We start from the raw sequence: 23,010 nt of genomic DNA on the forward strand, positions 1-23,010 counted from the left end.
TTTCTCTCTGGACGAGTTACCAGACATTTTTAGTATTTGTTCTGCGCATGCATGAGATGATTAATTTTAGACAGTGTACCAGTAACAATTGACTTGAAAATCGACAGTGCACAAGCATGGAGTGCAACTGGAGCAAAACAAGGGAGCAGCCAAGCTCTCGCGGGCGCCGTGGGCCACGGGTGAAGCGCCCTGTGTGGGGAACCTGCTGCCAGCCGCCCCGGCACCCCGCCATTAACCACATGTGAGATGCTGATGGAAGAGAGCGCAGGGCTGTGACTTGGGAGCCAGCCTTACACCTCACCAGGGAAGGTCTGGGGCTGGAAATGGCCCGCATGGCCCCTGCGGAGAGGGGGTTCCCTCCCTCCCCCGCCCCGAGCGGGATGCCTCCCCCCAGCCCCCGCCCTCAAGTTACACCGTCACAGCCCCACCCTACTACAACTCCCGTCGGCCCCCTCTCCCGCGGACAGCGCATGCGCCAGCCGGCTCCCGGCGTGCCCCTGGCCCCAAGACCTTTCGGGCTTTGTAGTTCTGGCCCACGGCTCGGGCCCTTGCCGGTAGCGCGGCCGGGGACTCCATTTCCCGTGGGCCTGCGGGCGGCGCATGCGCTGTGCGGGCAGCGGGGCGAGGTGGAGGGGGGGACGCGGGGCAGCGCAGGTTCCTGTCTGCGCTGGCTGCGGCCTGGCACTGAGAGGAGGGGCGGCCCCAGCCCCGGCCCCGGCCCCGGCGGCGGCGCAGGACTATGGACCCGGCTGAGGCCGTGCTTCAGGAGAAGGCCCTCAAGTTCATGGTGAGGGGCCGCGGCGGCGGGGGTGGGCACCTGTGTGTGTGGAGGGGCAGCCGGGGGGAGGGGCGAGGGATGAGGAGGGGCTGTGGGGGAGGGGCGGAGGGGGGGAGATGGGGCTGGGGGCAATGGGGAAGGGGACCCTGGGGGAGGCCGGGCCTCTAAGGTGTGCTGGGCCGGGGGGCGCCGGGCTGGCGGGGGGCCGCTCGTCCTACGGGCGGGGGCGGGCGGTGAGCGGGACCCCAGAGGCGCAGTGGGGTGCGGGGAGGGGGCTGCCTGCCGGGGAGGGCTGTGTGCCGGGAGTGGGGCCCCCAAATCTGCGGAAAAGTATCATTGTGTTGGAGGGGGCATAGGGGGCTGCAGGTGCCAGAAGTTAAACTCGAGTGAGGCAGGAGCTGGCAGGGGGGCCCACAGGCACCGGGAGGGGTTGCGCATGTAATTCTTGGGTTTCTCTCTTTATTTATACACCTTAGACTATCCTTCTGTATTGCACACCATCTCTCTGCAATTTTATTTTGTTTTTCCTTCCATTCTGCCGTGAGAGTTGTAAATACCAACACTTAAATCTTTCACCTGCTGCTGCAGCAACATATCATTGATAGTGAATGGGAAGAGCACTTACATTGTTTAGGTTTGTGAGTTGGCCTTTGGCATGGAAAACAGCCTTGGGGGTACTTGCATCCAAGATGCTCTTCAAATGTGGCTAGTTTACTTAGATTTGAGGCATGATGCATTTAAACTGTAGTTTCATTCTCTCTTTCTTCATTTGTTGATATTTCTAAGTGTTTTGGCCAGAAACATAAGATTTAGAAATGAAAACAAACTGTTGCCAACTGAATTGAATGTAAATTTCGGGTGCCCCAAACTGTTCTTTCCCTAAGGATATCATTTAAATGACTGGCAACACTTGCTGAAAGTTTGTTTTGGATTAGTGCTTCCAGTGGTACAGAATTAAATCTAAGCTCATCAAGAAGAAGCAATTCTATTAAACCTTCAGAACATATGCCCAAAATGAAATTGAGGAAACGCTAGTTGCAAATTTTAATTTTTAATTGAGCTTCAAAACACTTGTTTGGCTTCTGTTTTTTAATCTTGTAGAACTTGTTTCTCTTGAGACTTTTTGACCCTTTTGCTAGTAGTCTCCAAGTTTGTCAGATTTATAGAGTCTCAGCTCATTGAAGTGGGAAAATGCTGTGGATACCTAAATAGGCAAGGTACCAGTTAGTAATAATAAACTACCCTCTTTGGTGTGTGATTGGCCAAAGGAGTGTCCCAGATCCTGTTGCACTTGTGTTTTGCCAAGCTTGGTAATTACAGCCTTCCTCTAGATAGTGAGTTTCATATCCTGAAAAGTTTCTGCTGAAACGTTTTTGTCTTCTGCCAAACAGCATTGTGAACATGCTACACTGACTTCTCATATGCTGCTTTTTTTTGCCCCCTGTGCTAAGATTCCCATCCCAGGGCTTAGTCCAGGCATTTGAGATCTTCTGTAAGATTGGGCCTGGGACCTGAGGGAATCCCTGTCCATCTTGCAGCTGGCTGTGTTCCACTTGAACAATAAAGCGCCTTGACACTGGGGAGAGACCTGAGCGTGAGAGAGAGCTGCTGTTACAGGAGATGCATCTGTTAAGAGCACCAGATAAAGGGAGGAATTATCGAGATCAGGCTGCGCTGAGAACTAAAAGCTAAACCAAGTTCCTCAATGTTTTATTAAAATGCCTCTTGTATGTAAAATGCTTGTAAAAAGTGCAATGAAAGATGTGGCTTCCCTCTGTCCACTCTGAACTTTTTAGGGTATTTTTGCATACAGGTTGAGAGGAGAGTGAGAAAAGCTTTTGTTTAACACATCTCAGGCTTTTGCTTCAGCGCATGTATGTCTAGAACATGACTCTTACTTTAATTATGCTGATGAAGTAAAGTTTTTTGTCAGACTTGGTGGGGTCTTCTGGTGTTCGTGGAGGTGTGGCACAGGTAGGTTGTTTTGATACATCAGGTATCAGTTGCAAGTATCAGTTTGGCCCTCCTAGGAAGCATCTTGTTTCTGCCTTTTAGCACTCAGAAAGTGCTTAGGTACTGCAGTAATGGCATTGGTACAGTTATCCACATAGAGGTAGTAGATCAGCTCGTGCATCCTCTCAACTAATGCTGAATCATTCACAGTGTATTACCTTGTTCATCCAAGTGTGTGATACGCTTCATGTACATCTTCCTTATTAGGTGGCTTGCAGTTTGGGTTGAGCTGGGCTTTGCTATTAATTATTGATTTTCCCTGAGAGTTTCCCAAGTGCCATTGTAGGTAAATACTCAAATATCTTTTGGAGGCATGAGACCTATTATCTCTCCAGCTTTTGATAGTTTTGTTTGTGATATGGATTTGTGGTAGGTTTCATTTCAAGCCACACGTGCAAGCAAAGCAAAACAAGGAATTCATTCACCACTTCCCATCGGCAGGCAGGTGTTCAGCCATCTCCAGGAAAGCAGGGCTCCATCATGTGTAGCAGTTACTTGGAAAGACAAACACCATCACTCCGAACGTCCCCTCTTTCCTTCTTCTTCCCCCAGCTTTATATACGGAGCATAATGTCATATGGTATGGAATATCCGTTTGGTCAGTTGGGGTCAGCTGTCCCGGCTGTGTCCCCTCCCAACTTCTTGTGCACCCCCAGCCTACTTGCTGGTGGGGTGGTGTGAGGAGCAGAAGAGGCCTTGACTCTGTGTAAGCACTGCTCAGCAGTAACTAAAACATCCCTGTGTTACCAAGACTGTTTCCAGCACAAATCCAAAGCATAGCCCCATACTAGCTACTATGAAGAAAATTAACTCTACCCCAGCCAAAACCAGGACAATGTTGAAAAGCAGCCTTGTAGGTTGTAGTATTCTTGTGCTTCTCTAGAAAATAATACTTTTTCCACTTGAAAATGTCAGTACCTAATTTTTGGCATTGACTTTGAGCAGCTCTCTTGGGTCACAAGGTACCAGGCAAGATGGACCTGGTGATTTGTTTTTTATTTTAATGTCTAACTCTAATAGAAAATTGTCATGTGGAGACTTCATCCAATGCTAATATTATGAATGAAATTATCTTGCTTTAAAGTATCTATATTTGATGCTTTGAAAGACAAACTGGACTCTTTTTTGTGTGTGCTCATGTCTTTGCAACTTTTTGATGGGAGTAAAAGAAGGCTGCCTTCTTAGTGGCTGGTATTGGCTTGATTACTTGCCAATGAAACAGCATTACGTTTGGCTAATATCTGCTACTAGTTTCCTAGTTATCCATGGTCAGCTACAATATGTATAATCTAATGCTTTAAGGTTTAAGTAATTTATTTAACTTCATTTGCCTACTCAATTTACCTCTACATTTTAAGAAGGCCTAATTTACTTCTGATATTAAATTGCTGTATATTAGCATTATGCAATGCTAAGCAACTGCTCACCAGGGAAGGCTGGTTTTGCTGGTGAATGAGTGTTTTCTATCATGCATTCTACATGTCATCTTTCAAAGTTTTTTTTTTGAATGAAAGCCAGTTCATAGATTTAAAATATGATCTTGTAAGTTATGTAGTCCAGTGTTCTGTGGCTACACCAAGGATTTTACCAGAGTGGAACCTGTCTCAGTTCACCTCAGCCCCTTTTCATGTTTCTACAATACTACAGATAAAACTACACTCTTCGTAAAGTACAGTGTGTAAGAGACTGATGCACAAGCTAAAAGGAGAGGCGAATGTGCCCATTAGCTTAAAAAAAAGAACACACAAAACCCCCTCCCAAAACCCCTTGCCTTACAGAGCTCTGTTTTTATGCCTTCGAGAATATGGGATTTCTGTTGTCATAACCATTTACAAAAGTACTGGAAATTAGGTGCTCAATAAGTAACTTTCATATTTGAATAAAGTGTTTAAAACTGTAGATACAGTATTTAAAGTATGAGCGCAATAGGCTCAACTGAGACTTTGATTAAATGTCATATAAAGTAAACTACATATGCCTGCATAGAATAGTAGATATTTTTTCAAAGTAGCTTCAAATGGTTCTGTTAAGTATACGAATGTTCTGATGATTATCTTTTTAATTAAAATGAGAAATCTTTGTTTAAAGTGGCATTCTTTTTTACGGCCTGTTACAGTCTCTGTAACAATCATTTCTTAAGTCTGAACGTTTTTAATTCCAGGAATCCATTTATATAAAACTATGTTTAGACTTAATTAAGGAACGATTCTTACAAAGCTTGTAAATAGCCAGGAAAAAAGGGACAGAAAATAAAACTGACATTCACACTTAACAGAATGATTGTTACAAGGTATGTAATATGCTATAAAAATACAATAAAGCCCTTTTTATAAGAGTTCATATTTTTTGTTCCTCATTTTGAAAGGTATTTAAGAAAAATATCAAAGCTCTATGAAGCAACATCTGTTTTCTTGAATGGACTAGTGACAACTTCAGTTGTGTTTAATTAACAGTGCTTGGAGCTGTACCTGACCAGTTTGGGATCCTATCTAGGATGGTTTGGGAAGCAATAGCTTGATATTTAATGAAGTTTCACTTTCTCAGTTTTTCTGAACAAATCAATTTGCAGTACTTAACTTCCTGGCTTGTGAATAGGAAGACTGTTCTTCATGAGTGCCTTTTTTCTATTTCACCCCCAAATTACCGTTTTACTTTTCTTTCTGGGTGACATGATTGTAGGAGATCCTGATGGCCTTCCAGTTTCACAGGAGAACCAAAACCTTTTGGTTGTCTTTTAAGATGCATCTGTGGGGTGGTTTTTTTTTTTTTTTTTTTTTTGTAATGAGAGGAAACCCTGAGGTTCCTTAATTTTCATATTCTCATGTTTGTAGGAGCTTCCACATAACTGGCAGGTAATATAGTAAGGAATAGTCAGTGTAATTGGAGGCTGAAGAGTAATAGACTTGGAATCTCTTTTTGGTTTTTTTTTTTTTTCTCTCTATTTGTGTGTGTGTGTATATATATATATACACGGAACAGACAGACAAAGGCTTATGCTTTAAAAGAGGTTCTGTTGGCACTGAACCTGTATGATTTATGGTGTCAGTATGACTGGGATTTTTAAGACCTAGGACTTGTTAGCTATTGTTTTAAAACACTGCTTTGATAACCTTACAGTCTTCCTAATAACATATTTGTGTCGTGGTCATTGTGGCAGAGAGTCCTGGGTATCCAAAGCAAGGGTGGCATAAAAGCAATGAAAATAATTTTGTAAAACAGCTGGGATAGCAGAGAGTTGCCTCCTAAATGCAGGGTTGCAAATCCTGCTTGAATATTAAACATATACTCAGTAATTTTTTCCAATAGAACTGAAATAACATTCTCTTAGTTTGAGGATTTGTTGGGACTAGTATATTGTAAAGAAAATGTTGATTTATTTTCTTTTACCCCAAACTTTGTGCCGTAGATTTTTCTGCACTTGGTGCAGGCCTTTGGTACTTCAGTAACTTCACCCTCACGTCTCTGGTAATGTTTCATTTCAGCCACTTTGCTCCATTAAATGTATGCAATTAGAAAAGCAAATGGCAAATTTGCTATCGCATCACTGAAGTATTTAGTTTCATGGACTTAAAAAGCAGAATTTGTTGTACCATGCTCTCCACACTGTAATATATACTATAAACATCAGAGAGAATAGGCTGACCTTAATATTTGCTTCCCAGACTAAATCGCCGCCTTGCAGCAGTTATTTCCCACTGAATAAAAAGTTTAATTTCACGCCCTGATTAGTGCTAGTATGTGCAGGTGGATATTTATTTTATGCAGCTAAACTAATCTGCCTTGGCAAATTATTTGCCAGTCAGCAGAGCTATAATTCCTCATGTGTATTTGGTACTAAATTATCATTCTCATTAGTAAGATACAGCAGACTGTTCTAACCACAAAGTTTGGTTAGGCAAAGGGTTTCCTAAATAATCCTTGGAAGATACAAGACATGCGCAGTGGCCTCAACATTCTCAATATTCTGTAGTAGTTTGTGATATGGAAAGAGGTAATGAAGATTTCAGAGGAAGAAAATAAAATTATTGTGTAGCTGTGTATTATCTCTAGAGGTAAGGTAGGTAAGTACAGTGTTCGGAGGTCGCCTCTTTAAGAGGTGCCTAATGAAGAAAAAATGAAATGGTGATCTCTGGAGTATTTCCAGTGGCCAGCCAAGCTCTGATCTCTGGGCCATAAAAGATGAAAATACGAAGTTACATTGTTTTCTTGTTTATTTTCAGTGTTAGCAGCTACTGAGGTAGTGGAAAGAATGACTTGAGACTAGAAGTTAAATGGCAGAGGAAACTTCATGGTCTGGTCTCATTTAAAATTTACTTCGTGCTCTAAAAGCATTTGAAGTGGGGATCAGAAAGTATTTCCTGATCTACGAATGTTGAGTGGATATGCTTGTCAAGTGAATGTGTTCATCCACTGTTTTGTTTTCTTTGGATTTTACTGTGCTGGTAGTTTGTTTGTATCATAAAACTTGTTAATGAAAAGTACTTATTTTCTCTTACAAGGAGAGTCATTTATACCTGGAAATTATGAATTTTCATTAAGAATTGTGTGAAGGGATTCCACTGACTTTTTTCATCTGTATAGATGCATTTCTTGTCATATTCATTTTCTCAGTGATTGCTGCAACAGTGTTTAGGGTATAAATGATCAGATCATGTGTAAGACCAGCAAAACCAGCAAGCCGAGCAACTTGATTTTGTTGTATGAAAATTTTCATGCTAAATTCAGCAATGCAGGTGGAATAAGCTGTTTTCTCACTTCCTTGTCTACTTACATTGTGTCGTCTCTAACCTCCATGTGTGCTGGTGAGATTTGTGTAATATTTAACCATTCTCAGTGTCAAACTTAACTAGTGTTTCTAATACTCAATATTTTCTTCAGTCTTCCTCATTTCCTCCTTCCTACGATTCAGGAGATGCTCAACAAGGCGTATTATTTATATATTTTAAGTGATTTTGCACAGAGGGGCTGAATGCAGTGTCTTTAGCTGTGGAAAATGAAAATGAGTTGTAGCATAGCAGAGTCCAGTGGCTGCAGCTAAATAGTAAGTGCTCAAAGTACAATTAATAAGCAATCAAACATGAAGCTGTTTTCTTGACAGGATGCTGATTAGTGTTGAGAAAAACTTCTTGATCCCACAGAAACTGTTGAAAATAAACATCCTGGGAGTTGCATTAAATATGTCCTGCTTATTAAACAACAATGCTTTCTAATGTCTTTATCTGAGGTCTTGAGGAACTCTGGTGTTGGACAAATACTACCCCTGCTTTGCAGAAAGAGAAAGGTGAAGCTCAGAAATTTGCCTGGGGTCATGAACTGGAGGAATTTGTGTAGGGTCATATGGTACACTGATAATAGAAGACAGAATAAAAAGAAACCAGTTCTAATAGCTAGCCTTGTGCTTCTGACCATGTTTTGGTTAATTTTACAATTGGCTAGCCACCTGTTAAGATAACACATTTTATCATTAAACAAAATTAATTTAAAAAATGGCTTGAAACTGTCTGATTTTAATGGGATATGAATATTCTTAGTTTTAATTTGCCTCATGAGGCTTGTCTTTCTTCTGGGAAGTACATTGTTACATCATTAAAATATCATCCCCTACTGAGAGAGAAATCGGTCCCATTCACTAAATGGCAATGCTGAAACAATGACAAGTATTTCTAAAAACTGCATTAAAATTCATTTTTTCTCTTTCATCTGCAAGTTCCTGGTTCCATTAACCAATGGGTGCTCAGCTTGCTTGCAGCTGTGTGTGCACAGCCAAATTAGCTGTGATGGCAGAAGGTTTGAGAAGCAGCAATGAAGACTTTCAGTTTTAAATTATTTCACTTCTCCACAGTGATTTTGCTTGGAAACAAACGACTGATCATAATTTTGCGCTCTCTAGCTGCTTCTAGTCCTCCTCTGTACTAAGAATTGAGAATCATCCGATTTAATTTTCCCTCCCCCCACTGCTGAAACAGGGTCTGTGCATTCATCTTGATGAGAGCAGCAGGAAGGAGAGAATGAGGAAGAATGGGAAAGCTCGGCAAGAGGTCTTTCCAGTCTTCTTGAGGGAAGGACAGAAGTGTTTACAGTCTGTGAGCAGGAGCCATGCAACCTCTTGGCAGAATCCACTGGTGTAACGAGTTTGGACTAGCAGAAGCAAAGAGCCTTAGTGCTGGTTTAATTTCCTTCCTCCCATGGTAAGAAGGAAAAAGTTACAGGGACATACTATGAAGGAATGAAGAAGTAGTTCTTAAGTGCAGTTATATGTTAGCAGAACAGTAATAAGTGTACTTCTAACTGTAGTCTAGATGGCCCATCTTCTTCAGAAGCACCTGGAGCAAAACAGATCTGAAGAAGATTGTAGGAAGGGAGTTTGGGAGGTACCAGCCAGTGCAGAACTCTGGTATGGTTTTTCCATCAGCTGGCTTTGTGCCTACATGTGGATTCTCTCAGTTTGTTTGTAGGAGTCCTCTTTCTTGATATTTCCAGCTAAGGACATAGTTATTCTTACAGTTGTGAGTTTTTTTTTCAAAAATAGGAGAATGGATTGAATGCTCAGGAGAAAGGTGATGGCTTTCTTTGCTTGGATACAAAGTAGGGCTAGACTCTATTCTGACTAGAAAAGAAAATCTTAACGTTTCCAGGCTTGCCCATACAGCAACCAAAACAGTCTCTAGTTGTTTCAGAGAAAAATGGTCTAGCATGAAAGTCTGTCATACAATATAGTCACTCTCCCTCTCTACACACATCATTTGTTATTTATTGTGAGAGCGATGGAGAATGGAGCAGTGTTTATGTGGGAGTTGCTTTTAGTTTATGGATAGTTGGCCTCGAATTTTGTCTGTTAGGAAGATGCTGGCGATTCTCCAGGGGGGTTGTTCATTGGGTCTGCTCAATGCCCTTCCTTCTTATATGCCAAAACTCTCAACGGGATTGAGAAATGGAGCCAGCTATCGTTCATCTCCTGCAAATTAGAACAACGAGAAGTGGGTGTAGTCTCAAGAAACAATGGATCGATCTTGTTTTACAAGATGGGTCTTGGAAGCATCTCAACAGTTTTCTGAAGAAATCCAAACAATCTAACACCCTCTTCAGATATGACAGAAGGTATTTTCTGTTGCTGGTAGGTTCCAAAGAACAAAAATCTACATTCCCAGTTCATTTTCTTTTTGTGACTTTTTTCCTTTTTTTTCTCCTTTTGCCTGGGATGACTCCAGTACTTTGTCACAGCTGTTGTTTATAAGCAAGCATAAATGTCCTGAAAGTTTTTTACTGACAAGAAGATATTCCTATATATCCGTATCTCACTGACCTTAAAATGAGACTTCATGCAGAGGAAAACTGTACAGAGCCCATCAGTGAAACATCTCTGCGTGGGATTGGAACAGGTCTTGTGGAGCATGGGTTCAAGTTCGATGTTGGCAGACAGTGTGCTCTCTAGTCCTTTTTGCAAGCTACTCAAAGCAGTTCTTAAGTGAGTGGAATTTTCTTTGCTACGCCATTGTAGAGCTATCCCAAATTTGACTACTTTGAAAGCTAGAATCCTCGTTCTTATTTTCCAGCTTAACTTCATTCATGGATAATTCATTCTCATTTGTTCTTGTGCCAGTGTTGTCCTTGAGCTTAAACAGCTCTTCTTGCTCCCCTGTGTTCATCTGCATATATTTGTCGAGAGCAATTGTATTTTCCTCTGAGCTGGATCTGGTCAGGCTAAACCAGCATTTTTTTTTTCTTTTTCTTTCCATTGTAAGATGTTTCCTATAACTCTTGATCATCTTAGCAGACCTTTTTAAACAGCTGCAGAATTTGATTAGCCTCCCTGGAACATGAGTGACCAGAGCTATACAGAATATTCCAGGAAAAGTTTTATTGGTTCCTTGTACAAAAGCAATAATCCTAATTTCTCTGTTCTGGGAATTTTTCACTTTATACAATATCCTATAGTGGTATTTGCCATCCTCATGGCTGCATCTTATTGGTGAACTATCATTATCTAAAGAGTAACATATCCCAGGGCCTCTTCCGCTCTTCTCAGTTAGTGAGTCCCTAGGTTATAATGGAAATAATGCTACTTTTTAATTTATGTACATCTTGTGTTGGTTCTGTTATCCAGATCTTCAAGATGCTGTGTCCTATGTATTTATGATGTCTCTTAACTTTGTCTTCAGCCAATTTCATTAGCACATTGGTAATTCTTAGGTTTTTTTAGCCATTAGTGAGAATATTTTAACATTAATTTCAAGATTAATAATGGATTTCGACAAAGATCAATCTCTGTACAGCTTGATGGTTCCTTTTTGAAAATAACCTGTGATCCTCTACCGTTTTTAGTTTCTTATCCTCCTTACAACTCTGGTATTAATCCTAATCCTCTCCATTTTAACGTGTAACTTCCTACATGTCATCTATCAAATGCTTAACTAATTCTAATTTGTCTGGACTTCAGTGATCTTCTTAAAGAAGAAGATTGGGTTAGTCTAGCACTAATTCTAATTTGTTCTAAATTGGGAGTAGATTTACTTACGCCTCCCATGGTGACTGCTTCATTGTGGCAATAGTTGTCAGTACTCAGTCTCAGTAGATTTCCTTTCTTGGGAGACATGACATACTGTTGGTCTGTTTGTGTTTTGAGTTTTTTTGCTTTTTAAGGGTTGGCCACTCATTCCTGCAACATTTTAGACTCGTTCTGGTTAATGTTCTTACAGATACTTGTTCTGCATGGGGATGCTGCCAGAGGCTGCCCGTTAGGTATCTTCAGCTGCTTCTGTTGCCCCCACTTCATTCTTGCATCATAGTCCTCCAAGACAGCAGGCTTCTTTGGTGTTTCTTGTTTTAAGGAGGAGTTTCCTCTAGTTAAGCCAAGCAAAGGAGCATTTACATCTTGTGCCAGTCTCAACGAGTTGAGAACTGTCATAGAGCTGAACTCAGTACAGGGCATTTAGATCAGGAAAGGAAATTTAATATATCTTGGTAAGTACTTGAGGCAATTAGTTATGGATTCCAAGTTACTTATGATGGGTGAATAGGTCCCATATTGTAATTGTAGCACAGTGCTTTGTGAGGGAAATGAATTGGGATAGAATGGCCATTCCTGCAAAAAGGAAGTTTTTCTTGTTACTTTATGGAACAGGAGAATGTTTGGCTTGAGTGCTGGAGTCTGCTCAGAAGACGAGAGCTCACTAGCTAAGCAGAAAATGTGGTTGAGTGCTGGAGTCTGCTCTTGAAAGCATTTCCATTTCTTTAGGAAAAAAAAAAAAACGTATTCCTCTTACAAATTTGTCTGCTTAATGTGTGAACTGCAAATTTCCTTCCAGGATAGTTGGCACAGACCTGTAACCCATCTCTTCTGCATGCTTTTTTGTCCGTTACCTAAAATTCAGCAGGAGATCAGGAAGGTGAAAGTTAGCACTGTAGGTTCTTTTGCTGATTATGGAGATTGTAGTTTTCCAGACTTCTTAATTTTGTTCACCTTGGCTGTATTTTTTCTCAAGTACAGAATTTTCTATTCCTGATGTGCTGAATCTAATTGAAAAATTAGAATCCAGGTGAGCTTTCTGACTTTTCTATGGACTTATGAAAAAGAGACAAGATACTTAAAAGGCATCAGCTTCATTTTATTGATCTCTAGACAAGCTTCTAGCTTCCATTTTATACATAATGCTTGCACTGTGAATGCCACTGTTCTTGTTGGATACTTACCTGGCACAAGTTCAGACAGTAGCATGAGAAATGTAGCTTCTCTTTTCTTCACCACAGATCTTGCAGTCTTGAAGGAGGCTGAATATAGGACTTGAATTTGAAACTTAAAATGTCAAGTGGTTGTGAAATCAAGCATGTTTTTACTTATGGGCACGAAGAGGATCTCTTTAGACTGCTATAGTAAGCATGTTTGCAGAGCTTTCTGTTGCTTTGTCCAAAGATTAATGGAGTGCTGTCACAGATCTCCATTTAGTTTTGAATACTGTAGCTTAGTATTCTTGTGAGCCCTTAAGAAGGTATCCAGGTGTTTCATGTTACCAAAGTAGTTTTCCTGGTAGCTGCTGCTCTTGCAGGATATAAAAACTTGTGTCTTTTTATCTGTCAAAGAATATAAATAGACATTATCCGGTGGGAGTTGGTTTTGAGCAGATCTTGGTCAACATACTCCAAACAGATTCACTAAAGAACTAGAGCAGCCATGTTCACCACGTGCGGTGAATTCATTGAGTTTGCAGGCAGTCAGAGCTTACTGTTTGAGAGTGCTGTGTCCTTCTGAAGGAGTTTGTATCAAACTGTGAGATCTGACAGTCAACCGACTCGGTGTTTGTTCATTCCTTCTACAAAATCTCACTAAGGGCACGCTTAAGTATTGGCAGCTTATGGTTTTAGAATCCGAGAGCTCATGGTTTTCTCTCCTAATAATAATGAAAGATTTTGAAATCCTGTCTTTGGTTTTGTTGAATCAGAGTCCACAGATCTAACTGTGCCTTATTTTGAGTACTGCTTTGGGCAGTGGAGTAAGGTATCTGTTTGGGCCATGAAGTTGTATATTCTGTAGTAGGAATTCAGTTTATTGCTGTAATGCATACAAACTCATTAACAAGTTCTAGGCCACAGGGGATATTTTCTTTTGCTGTGGAAGTCATCTCAACTGGACAATCTTCAGTGCAACTGGCCATGCCCTCCCATGTCAGTGACTGACAGATCTAATTCTGCCTTTGTAGCTGAGAGCCTGTTAGTTAATGGAATCGTGAATGTTGTTACTCAGAGGCAACCTTCAGAGTATTAAAATGCATTATTCCTGTTCTTCACTTGATATTTTTCAAACAAGGTGTTATATCTAATGAATGCAATGTTATCATCAAATAAATACTGTGTGTTGATCATAACTTAAAAGGAGTGAAAATATAAGTAGCTTCACTATTGCTTTGCATTGACAGAGAGAGATGGGTTTAGCTTGCCTGTTTAAATCATATGTGATAGAAACCCAGAGTGAATGTCCTCTCTGAGGGAAAAGGAAGCATTATGGGTTATATGATCAGATTCATAAGATCCTTAGTACATATATATTTCATACAGGTCTCAACTTCCCCCCCCCCCCATTTCTTACATGGAAGCAGATGAAATGGAGAAGCAGCAGTACTGCTTTGCAAGTACCATAGTAGGTTTCCTTTTATAATTATCATTCTTGACATATTTATCCTTTCTTATGGAAGTGAAGATGCAGATATTTAAGAACCCTTCTTGCACAAAAAAGCCCAATTTCCGCTCAGTACTTAATTAGCACTTGTTTATGACATGGCATCTGATTTGATTTTCAAAACAAATTGCACAGTAAAGAGGCTGATATTTAAACTGTATAGTAACCACAGCTCCAGCTGTGACTCAAATATTGTAAGCCTTCAGGGGTTGTGTTTAGGCTTAGAAAATAGGAACTCAGGCCTGTAATTAAATGTCCTCTAAAAATCAGCTTTTGTAGGGGAGGGAAGAGGGTACCACTGATTTTTAAATTACTGACTTGTTCTCAGAAATCATTCTGTTGTTCTGGGCCTTGCAAGGGACTGCAGAAATCAAATGGATTAAAAATGGAAGAGTAGATTACTAAAGAAAAAAGTCGGGGGTTGCAGAAAAAAAGATGAGCAAAGTAAGCTATTCTGGCTCACAGGTTTATAGACAATTGCAATATATATAATAATTTTAATATATGGGTAATATACAGATGACAAGTTCTGTGGCCACCAAAAAGACTAAAGAGAAAGTAGGCATTTCATACAGAGTAAAATTGCATTTCAGAACTGTGAATAAGTTGCTGATGGTTGTGGAATAAGCCATCTGTGGTGATGGAGGGCTCATTTTTAAAGCAAGTCCTCAATAATAAACATGAATGTCTTGGAAAAGGAAGTAGACAGGGTTATATTACAAATTAGTCACTCACCTAGATAAAAATGTGAAATATTCACAAAATAGCATGATAGAAATTATCAGCTAGAGTGCTTTCAGAGTTACTTTTTGAGGAAAGCAAACACTGTCATGGCTATTGAAAAAGAGAGGAAAATTACCCTAGCAGCCTGACTTCTAGTCATGGAAAATGCTGGAGCAGATGCTGAGAGAAAATACTGTGCTTATGAATGATATTGAACCATGAGCATAAATGACGTGTGCTCATGAAAATACAAAAATGAGTAGATCTTGCTGGGCAATTAATTGTATTGCTGATAGAATTGCCTTGAATGGATCATAATCGTAGAAGACTTTAGTGTTGATTGATAAAATAGTACAGCTTTCAAACAAGGCAGTTGTCTGTGTCCCACATCTTTTAAAGGCTGGGGGAAGAGGGGCAATTTTATTTTGTTTTTTAAATTGTCAAGCATGTATGGGTTCCTCTTCTGTCATTTTGTAGTTATGTCTGCTGTCATTCGGATACTGAAATTCAGAATGTTTTAACCAGATGTACTTATTTAATTGCATGTCTGTGCTGAAGAATGCATTCCTAGGGGTCATTCACAATGTGCCTAGGAGAACCACAGAAGTTCAGAATTTAGGAGGTTGGTTGTAAAAGTTTAGCCAATGGTGAATCTGTGAGATTTTAACTAAATTACACTTTTCTGTCACTCCTTGTGTTTGATGTGAATGGGGGCTCACTTGTGCAAATATCCCACTTCAATGGCATAAACAGTAGTATGTGGGTAGTGACATACCTCATACTGGTAAAATTTGCTTCTCTTCTATATAGTTTATTTTCTTCTTAGATGAGGGTAGGTTTATCAAACGTAGAGGAGACATACCTCACTGAGAGGATTTTGCAAATATGGTGTTGAGGGATGAGTGATGGGTTTTAGTTTCTCCTATTTGTATATTTAACTTGTCAGCATTGAAAAATAAATTGAGTTTACAGTAGCTGCTAATCTGCTGAAAGTCCTGATTACTTTTATGGCTAATATTCAAGCAACTTTATGTTGAAGTCACGAAGAACTTGTGTTGGTAAGAGTTGTCTAAATAGAAATACAGTGTTATCTTTGATATTGGAGACACTTCTTGCATGAGAGTAATCCTGTTGATGGCAATAGATCTGTTAATACACTTACATATTTGCAGGACCAGGATCTTCAAATTAAATGGTTTAAATCAGTGTCTTAAATCAATTACTCAAACTACTCTGGACCGATGAGCTTTACAAATGTTAAGCAGCCATTCCTAAGAGAAAGCTTGACTGTTATCCTTTAATTTGTAGGTTAGGTGACAGAAACAGAAAGAAATTAAGTCATTTTTCACACTTTGTTGTGCGAACCTGGGCAGATCCGAGACTGGTATTCAGGTCTATTTACTCCTGACACTGTGATTTCAGAAGATCATTATTTCTGCTTGTTTATGAAGGCTTTTTTTTTGTTGTTCCTTGATAGGTATACTGTGCTGTGCTACTTTGAAAAAGCAAGTGAAGCACTTGAGCCAGAAGTAAAATGTGGGTTTCTGTAGTGTCCTTGCTAGATATGTAGCACTTCATATAGTTTCTTCCATTTTCAAAGCACGTAGAAATGTCAGCAGTTCCTCTCAGCAAACCTGTGAGGTGGGTTAAATGAGTGTTGTCCTCATTTTACAGTAGTAGAGAGACTAACCACCCATGAAGTTAGTGGTGAAGTAAGGATTAGGTCTCGGAGCATGATGCTTCTAGCTGTGTGAGAAGTCCCCTAAAACATAGTTTGTTAATGTTTGTTAAGCATTGCAAGTCCAAACTCAGCAGGTGAATGCAGTAACCAGATATACTTGACTTTAATTTATCAGCACAGTGGTGTTTATTAAAATTCATGTTTAACTGAGATTACTGGCTAGGTCACAAGGGCATAATCTTACTACTGCTTTGAAAGATTTAGGAGTATTTAAATTCAAACTGGAGAGAAGCAAAAATAACTAATGTTCAAAGTATATTGTTAAATCCTGTATGTGTACTTCTCTTTAGAGGCAAGATTTTAGTCTGTTCTAGTTCTTATTTTAATTTCAAATTCCAAGGCTGGACTACCTCCCCACCATAGCTGTGAAGGTTCGTCATTCAGTGGTGACACATTTTTCCTCTCCAACCAATTGTATTTTTTAGTGTTATGAGTACCAAGGTGGACACAGTTTGTACAAACTAAATAGTGTGTTGAAACAAGAACAAATGGGGGTAAACTCACCTTGAATAGAGCCATTCTGAAAATGAGAAAGATTTTTCTAGCCTTCCAGAAGGAGTGGTAGGGGCACACATCTGCTGATTTGGAGGGGAAGTACAGTGAATTAAGAAAGGGATTGTGAAGTAGTTTCCAGGACTAAGAAAGATCTCTGGACTTGGTGTCTGCAGATGTCCTGTCTGGTCCTGTTACTTAGATGGGATTTTAGTTTCTAAGCATCTCCTTTTTTGGGGGGAGGGGGAAGGGGAACAGTTGAAAGCGCTTGATTGTGAGAGTATCTTCAAACTGCAAATGAATGTCATGATAGGCAGTGTTTCATTTTTTTGTTGCATACTTTTTTCTAGCTCTAAGTTATGCTATATATGTTTTGTGCTTCCAGAGCAATTGGATGTCTTGCCTTTTCCTCAACCTGATAAAGCATGAAAACAATAAATGGGGAGGAGATTATATTTGTCTATCAGTTTGAGGCATAATTCATGGTTGTGTGTGAGTATAGTTTCCTGTTACCCTGGTATTAAGGCTGCACCTCTTCAGGGATTTTCCTTAATCTTTTCATCTTGTCCAGTGTCTGGTCTGACCGTGTTGAGGATGATGACTGTAAAAACACTCTCATAGCTTGACTACTGCTGTTTTGACATCATTTAGCTTTATGTAGTGGCGAAAGCATTAATGACCATTAGTCTCTGCTACTGCACCCACCACAGAGGCTGTGCTTATGCAAGTGCATTTGTGTGGAAATTTTAAAGAAATATCTATATATACTGAACTGAAATGTAAAATGATGGTAATCATAAAAATGGTGGTGGCTTTATTAGAAAAGTGTTCTTAAAGCAGCTGATATCAGAGGATTAAACAAGAACTAATCTGGGGACTAAACCTTCATACCTGGCTTAAAAAAATCTGCATTTTTTAAAATGCTCCAGAATTTAGACTTAGGTTAGCTAGGTCCCAGTGTAAAAGGAGGTCTCTCTTTATGTCTATTCTCTCCTAGCCCCGAATACACATGCCAAAAGATGGATTCCAACTTATATCTTCTGGATACCAAGCATGGCTAAAGCAGGTTGGACTGTATTATTGTTATTCATCTCATGTGAGAGACTGTGTTGGACACCTGTGCTTGTCTCATTAGTGAAGTACATAAATGAGGGTGTAATGAAGTTATGGTGCCATGTTAGCTGATACCCCTCATAGCCATCACTGTTTTGTGTTTATGCATGCTGTGTTTGTATAACATTTTCTCACCAGTCTTATGAATGTGCACTTCCTGTAAATAAAAGTTCAAAATGCAGTCACCTGAAAGCGAAAAGGGTCAGAGTCTGAAAAGAAATCTGCAACAACAGCTTGAATTACAGAATTAAAATGGGCCTTCGAACACAAAGCTGCATGGTGGTGGGGATGGTAATAATGGGGAGGCCACTGGGTTAAAACTCAAGAGAATTGCATCCAGCGTCTAATTCAGATCTGCCTGGGTGAAACAAGTATGGACGCTTACTCACATCACATAACAATTGTGCAGTTTGACACAATCTGACACTGTGGGGAGTCCCCACTCAGAAGTGGCCTAGTGCTATATTACTCTGGCTATTATTAAAGGCCGGGCTTTAGATGTCTCAGCAGTCTGCCTCTAGCAATTGCTGTCAGCTTTTCACTTTTGTGAGTGAAAAATCCCCCTTCAGAAAAAATAGCTTAATTTACAAATTGCCTGTACAAATCTCTTCTCTCATGAAGATACATGTAAGATGAATCCTGTGTCCTTGAGAATACGTGGCTTAAAGTTGCTGGTTTTGTAGAAAGCCAGAATGATTGTGTTGTTATGGCAACAAAAACTGGAAATATGAAAACAGCACAGATAAGCTGCATCTTGTTGTCGTGGCAACTGGAGTTGTGAAATGATGAAACATGGTGGTGAAGGGATCTATGGTACCGTGAGCCCAACAGAAACAAAGAGCCAAGTCACTTGAGCGGAGTGGGAGAGAGTAAAAAACTACAGCAGCAAACCCCCTTAAAACACAAGAGTTTCACTGCAGGTGCTAACAGGATGGCTTTGATTCTCTCCGGTCTTGTCTCAGTATCTTCTAAGTAGTAACTTGTTTGTGCAAGTTGCTTACTGCTGACAATTTACATTGACTTCTGTGAAACTGAGAAGAGCTTGAACACCTATAAGAAGATGGGTATTGAGTCCTGTATTAATTTGCAAACCATTTCTTTGGATGAGTGATGTGTTGCAAAGGTGAAGCGTGCTTTGGAGCTTCTCTCCGAGAGACCGTTTCTCTCTCTTTCCAAGTCCACACTAGTGAAGGTCAGCTGGGACACTGATGCTGATGTTTTCTTGATTTAAACTTTGCTGAGCTGGAGGCAAGGTGTCTCACAGGAATCTCAACTCTGCAGTTATCGTCTCACAGAGCTCAAGTTTGTTGACCTGTGGGGCATGGCATCAGTTTCTGTTTCTTACGTGGTAGGTTGGGAGAACAATAGGAAGAGGACTGTGTGGCTGTTCTGTTTTTCTTCTGAGGCAAACAGACCTGCATCTGTTCTTGCTATGTTATATTACCAATGCTCTGATGCAGGTGGGGTATATGCTTTTTTGACTCTGAAAAATACTGAGGGGGAAAAAACCCAAAATGCTCAGTTAGTGAATTTTCCAAGGAGACTTTCACATTAGGCAACCTCGAATAATAGAAGAACTTACACTTTTAAAAAAATATTTTTCCGTGTGGCTGCTTTCCTTTTTGATTTTTAGTTTACTGTTATTGGTTCTAAAGTCTTTATCTTAAATCTTCTTACTCCTCCTTGATCAAGGAAAAGTTATAAACCTGAGCTTGTGTCATCAGCAGATGCTGTCGTGGAAATAGCTTTGCTGTTCCAATTTCAGTGCTGTGATTTCACCACAGGAAGTATATGGGTAAGGGAGTTGATACAAAGGGTGGAAACTTTTGATCAAAAGAAGGAGCTCCCATGAGAAGCAGAGAGGTTGAATTTTTTTGAGGTGAGACTGATTTGGTGTAAGATATATACCAAAGGTCCTACCTGTAGGATTCTTTAAAACCATGTATTGGAAAGAAAGCCACTTTTGATGTATTTAAAAGCAGTAATCTACATATGCATCCAGATGGAATGGTATCTGTGCAACAGGTTTATCCTCCTGGTGTCTGTGTTTTTAACAGGATCCTAATGTAATGACTTTTGGTTTTTTTCCCCCCTCAGCATAGCTGAGTATTGATCTGCTGCCTGGCTTATACAGAATGTGAGAAGTATCCCAGTAACACATTGTATTAATGTAGGCTAAAAGCAGTTTATATTACAGATGAGGTGGAGGAAGATGGAGTTCTGCAAGACTGGACACATACTATAAATATCCATAAAACTGACAATTTTATCTAAAAACAGTGCTGGCTGGATTTGCGTATTTTCAGCCTACTTAAACTGGAGATAATAGTTGAACATTACCTGAGCATGGGTCGCCCACACTGATGCCATTACCCTCTGCCCTTTAACGGCAGGTTTTTATATTTAATGTTGCTGGGCTGCAGTGGAGAGCTATATTGTTTTCCTATGTGGGCTAGAGGAAATACAATACCAATGGCCAGAAATACATGTTGCTTTAAGAACGGCATTTTAAATAACCTGTAAAGCTCTCTTTACTCTAGCTGTTTCCTGTGAGTTTATCTTTTACAAAAAGGCAAACGCCTACATTTAATTTATTCAGCCTTGATCTTTATTTAAGCCTTTCTTTGAATGGCAGTGTTGTGCTGCTAGCAGTCTGTAACATCCCATCACCTAGATGTTGACCCTTTGAAGACAAGCTGCAATTGACTTCTGAGGGGAGGAAGGAGGGGAATGTTTGTGTATAAATCTGATCAATAGACATGACATTCCAATTCCTATATTATATTGACACCACCTATGATTTAAGCCAAACTGTGAAATTGGGCAAATTAAGCTCTTAATTAGCTGAAACACTTAGAAAACATTATTTTGATTACACAAATGGGAAGTTAAAAGTATCATTTTAGGTGGCTTGTGAAACATGGTAATTCAGAGTTAAAGCTAATACCTCCCCTTTGCGTACCATAGTGAGCAAGTATGCATCACATAGGATATGTAATATAGCGCACTCATCTGAGCCTTTCTGCCTCCCACTGTCTTTTGGAGTGGAATTTTTAGAGCAAGTTATAAACCTGTGAATGTGTTTTATGCTGGAAATTCTTGGTGCTACCTTAACTAGATTGGTACCAGCAAAGGCCAGTATAATCAAAACAAGGCACTTCAGATATTAATGGTCTGCACTTCAGTCAAGTCAGCTGGAAAAGAGAGTGTAAAAACCAGGACTGTGGTGAAAACGGGATTCTTCCACTAGGAAAATCCCCTTTCCTAGGAGAAAAATGCAATTATTCTGGAAACATTTTGGTTTTGTAATTTTGTCATTTAGTGTCTCCTCCTTAACTTCTAAAACAAATATTCTATTTTCAGTGGATCCATATGCTTTTCAAAATTCAGATACTAATTCCTTGGGTGGAAAGTAGAAATAAGCTTTTTTTCTGCAGTTCATTATTAATACTTGGCACTCATATAGTACTTTGAGAAAGCAAAGTGCTATGCAGACATATCAGTTATCCTTGAAACACTTTTGTGTGGTAGATGCATAACATAACAATAATCCTGAGAGATTTTATGGAATTAAATAAAACTAGAGATGAGGGAAAATCTAATGAAACCTCCATTTCATCTCTCCACCAATGTAGATTTGTTCTCTGCAGTTTGTGTGAGGGAAATCTAGACCGAAGTTGTAGAAGTGTCCCAAGCTGAAGAGGTTTCAACCCATTTCTTAGAGTAGGGTTGGGTATTTTTTTAAAGCCTCATAGTTGTTCAGGGTCAGTGATGGTTAGGCAGTTGGTATATTGCTCTTTCTGATTTTTATTATAAAGGTGATGATTCACTGTTCTCTTCTTGTTGGCTCCCTGTTGTTTCAGTTTCTGGTGTTTATGTGTCAGAGCTTCATAATTAAGGACAGTCTCTGACACCTCTCTCAGGCAGGGTAGTTCTGTTGTCCTTGCTGTGCGGATACGGAACTGAGATGCTGCGTTACTGTCCTAAACTCATGTGGAATGCCTGTGTCAAAGAATTAGATTTATCTCTTATGGCATAATAAGATTTTAACTTGTTTGGAATTGCTGCAAAATCAGGATTTGGACATGATGGAGCTTAATAGCAACTATGTTTTCTTGCTTACAAAAGAGCCTAATGCTCTTAGTCTTGTAAGATCTCCATTTTAAGCCTTCACATAGTTTCATGCTTTAGACCTTGGTGAGATTGCTTTTAGTAAGTTTGGGTAGGGCTTGCTTTTAACACCACCATCTTTGGTGTTGCTTAAAGCAGCACACACAAGTCTCTGCATGTTATACTCCTTAAAGAAGGGTATGGCATCTGAATCTTAAAGCTCTGCAGGTGCACTGGTTTAGATTTGTCAGCTTCATGGATTAAAAAGCTATAATTATGAAAACATTAGTATTGTCTAGTTCAGATATGATTTACAAAAGTTCCCTCAAGCACTTGGCCATTGAGGATCTTGTACCCCTTATAGATGGGAAGTTGGCTCCTTTCTGGGGCATGTAATTTCTGTTGATCTGGAATCCTAGAGGTTCAACTCCAGTAACCGCTCTTTGGGGAAAACATTTCTTCACAAACATTTACGTAAAAGCTGTGATTTGATCCTCCCAGATCCCACTCAGGTAAGAAATTATTTGGATAATCTGAATATGTAAACTCTTTTCTGTGTCCCTTATCTTTGATATTTAAGAGTAGTTAGTGAACTGGAATCTCTTGTAAAAAGTTACTGTAAGCTAGGGAGTTACCAGAAGATTAGAGAAGATTTTGCATAGATGTATGTTAAGGAAAATTTACTGAGCAATTACATGAAAAGTGGGAGGCTGAAGGAAAAGGAATAATTTACAGCAGTTTGAGCTGTATGTGCACAGCAAAGCTTGCAGAATGCAGTAACCCCCTGAGCCATAGGGTGAAGGGGAAAACTGCTGCACTGAAGTCAGTCATCTGTCTGGGGTGAGAAGTCCAGTATTTCCTATGTTTGGA

The 23,010-nt window shown here is 39.9% G+C and overlaps 1 protein-coding gene across 3 annotated transcripts in view; it reads left to right on the top strand.

The window, feature by feature from the left end:
- The first annotated feature begins 716 nt into the window (after positions 1 to 716).
- BTRC (beta-transducin repeat containing E3 ubiquitin protein ligase) overlaps positions 717 to 23,010 on the top strand; it is a 118,811-nt gene continuing 96,517 nt past the window's right edge. For 2 of the 3 annotated variants that reach the window (XM_050899193.1, XM_050899195.1), the window contains exon 1: positions 717 to 787. In XM_050899193.1, the coding sequence (XP_050755150.1) occupies positions 740 to 787 (48 nt within the window). In that variant the 5' untranslated portion in view covers positions 717 to 739. Of the gene's footprint in view, positions 788 to 17,914; positions 17,984 to 23,010 lie in introns of all 3 variants that reach the window. The other variant, XM_050899192.1, reaches the window with a different exon arrangement.

Source organism: Gymnogyps californianus, chromosome 6, assembly GCF_018139145.2.
Source record: "Gymnogyps californianus isolate 813 chromosome 6, ASM1813914v2, whole genome shotgun sequence".
Classification (NCBI taxonomy): Eukaryota; Metazoa; Chordata; class Aves; order Accipitriformes; family Cathartidae; genus Gymnogyps; species Gymnogyps californianus.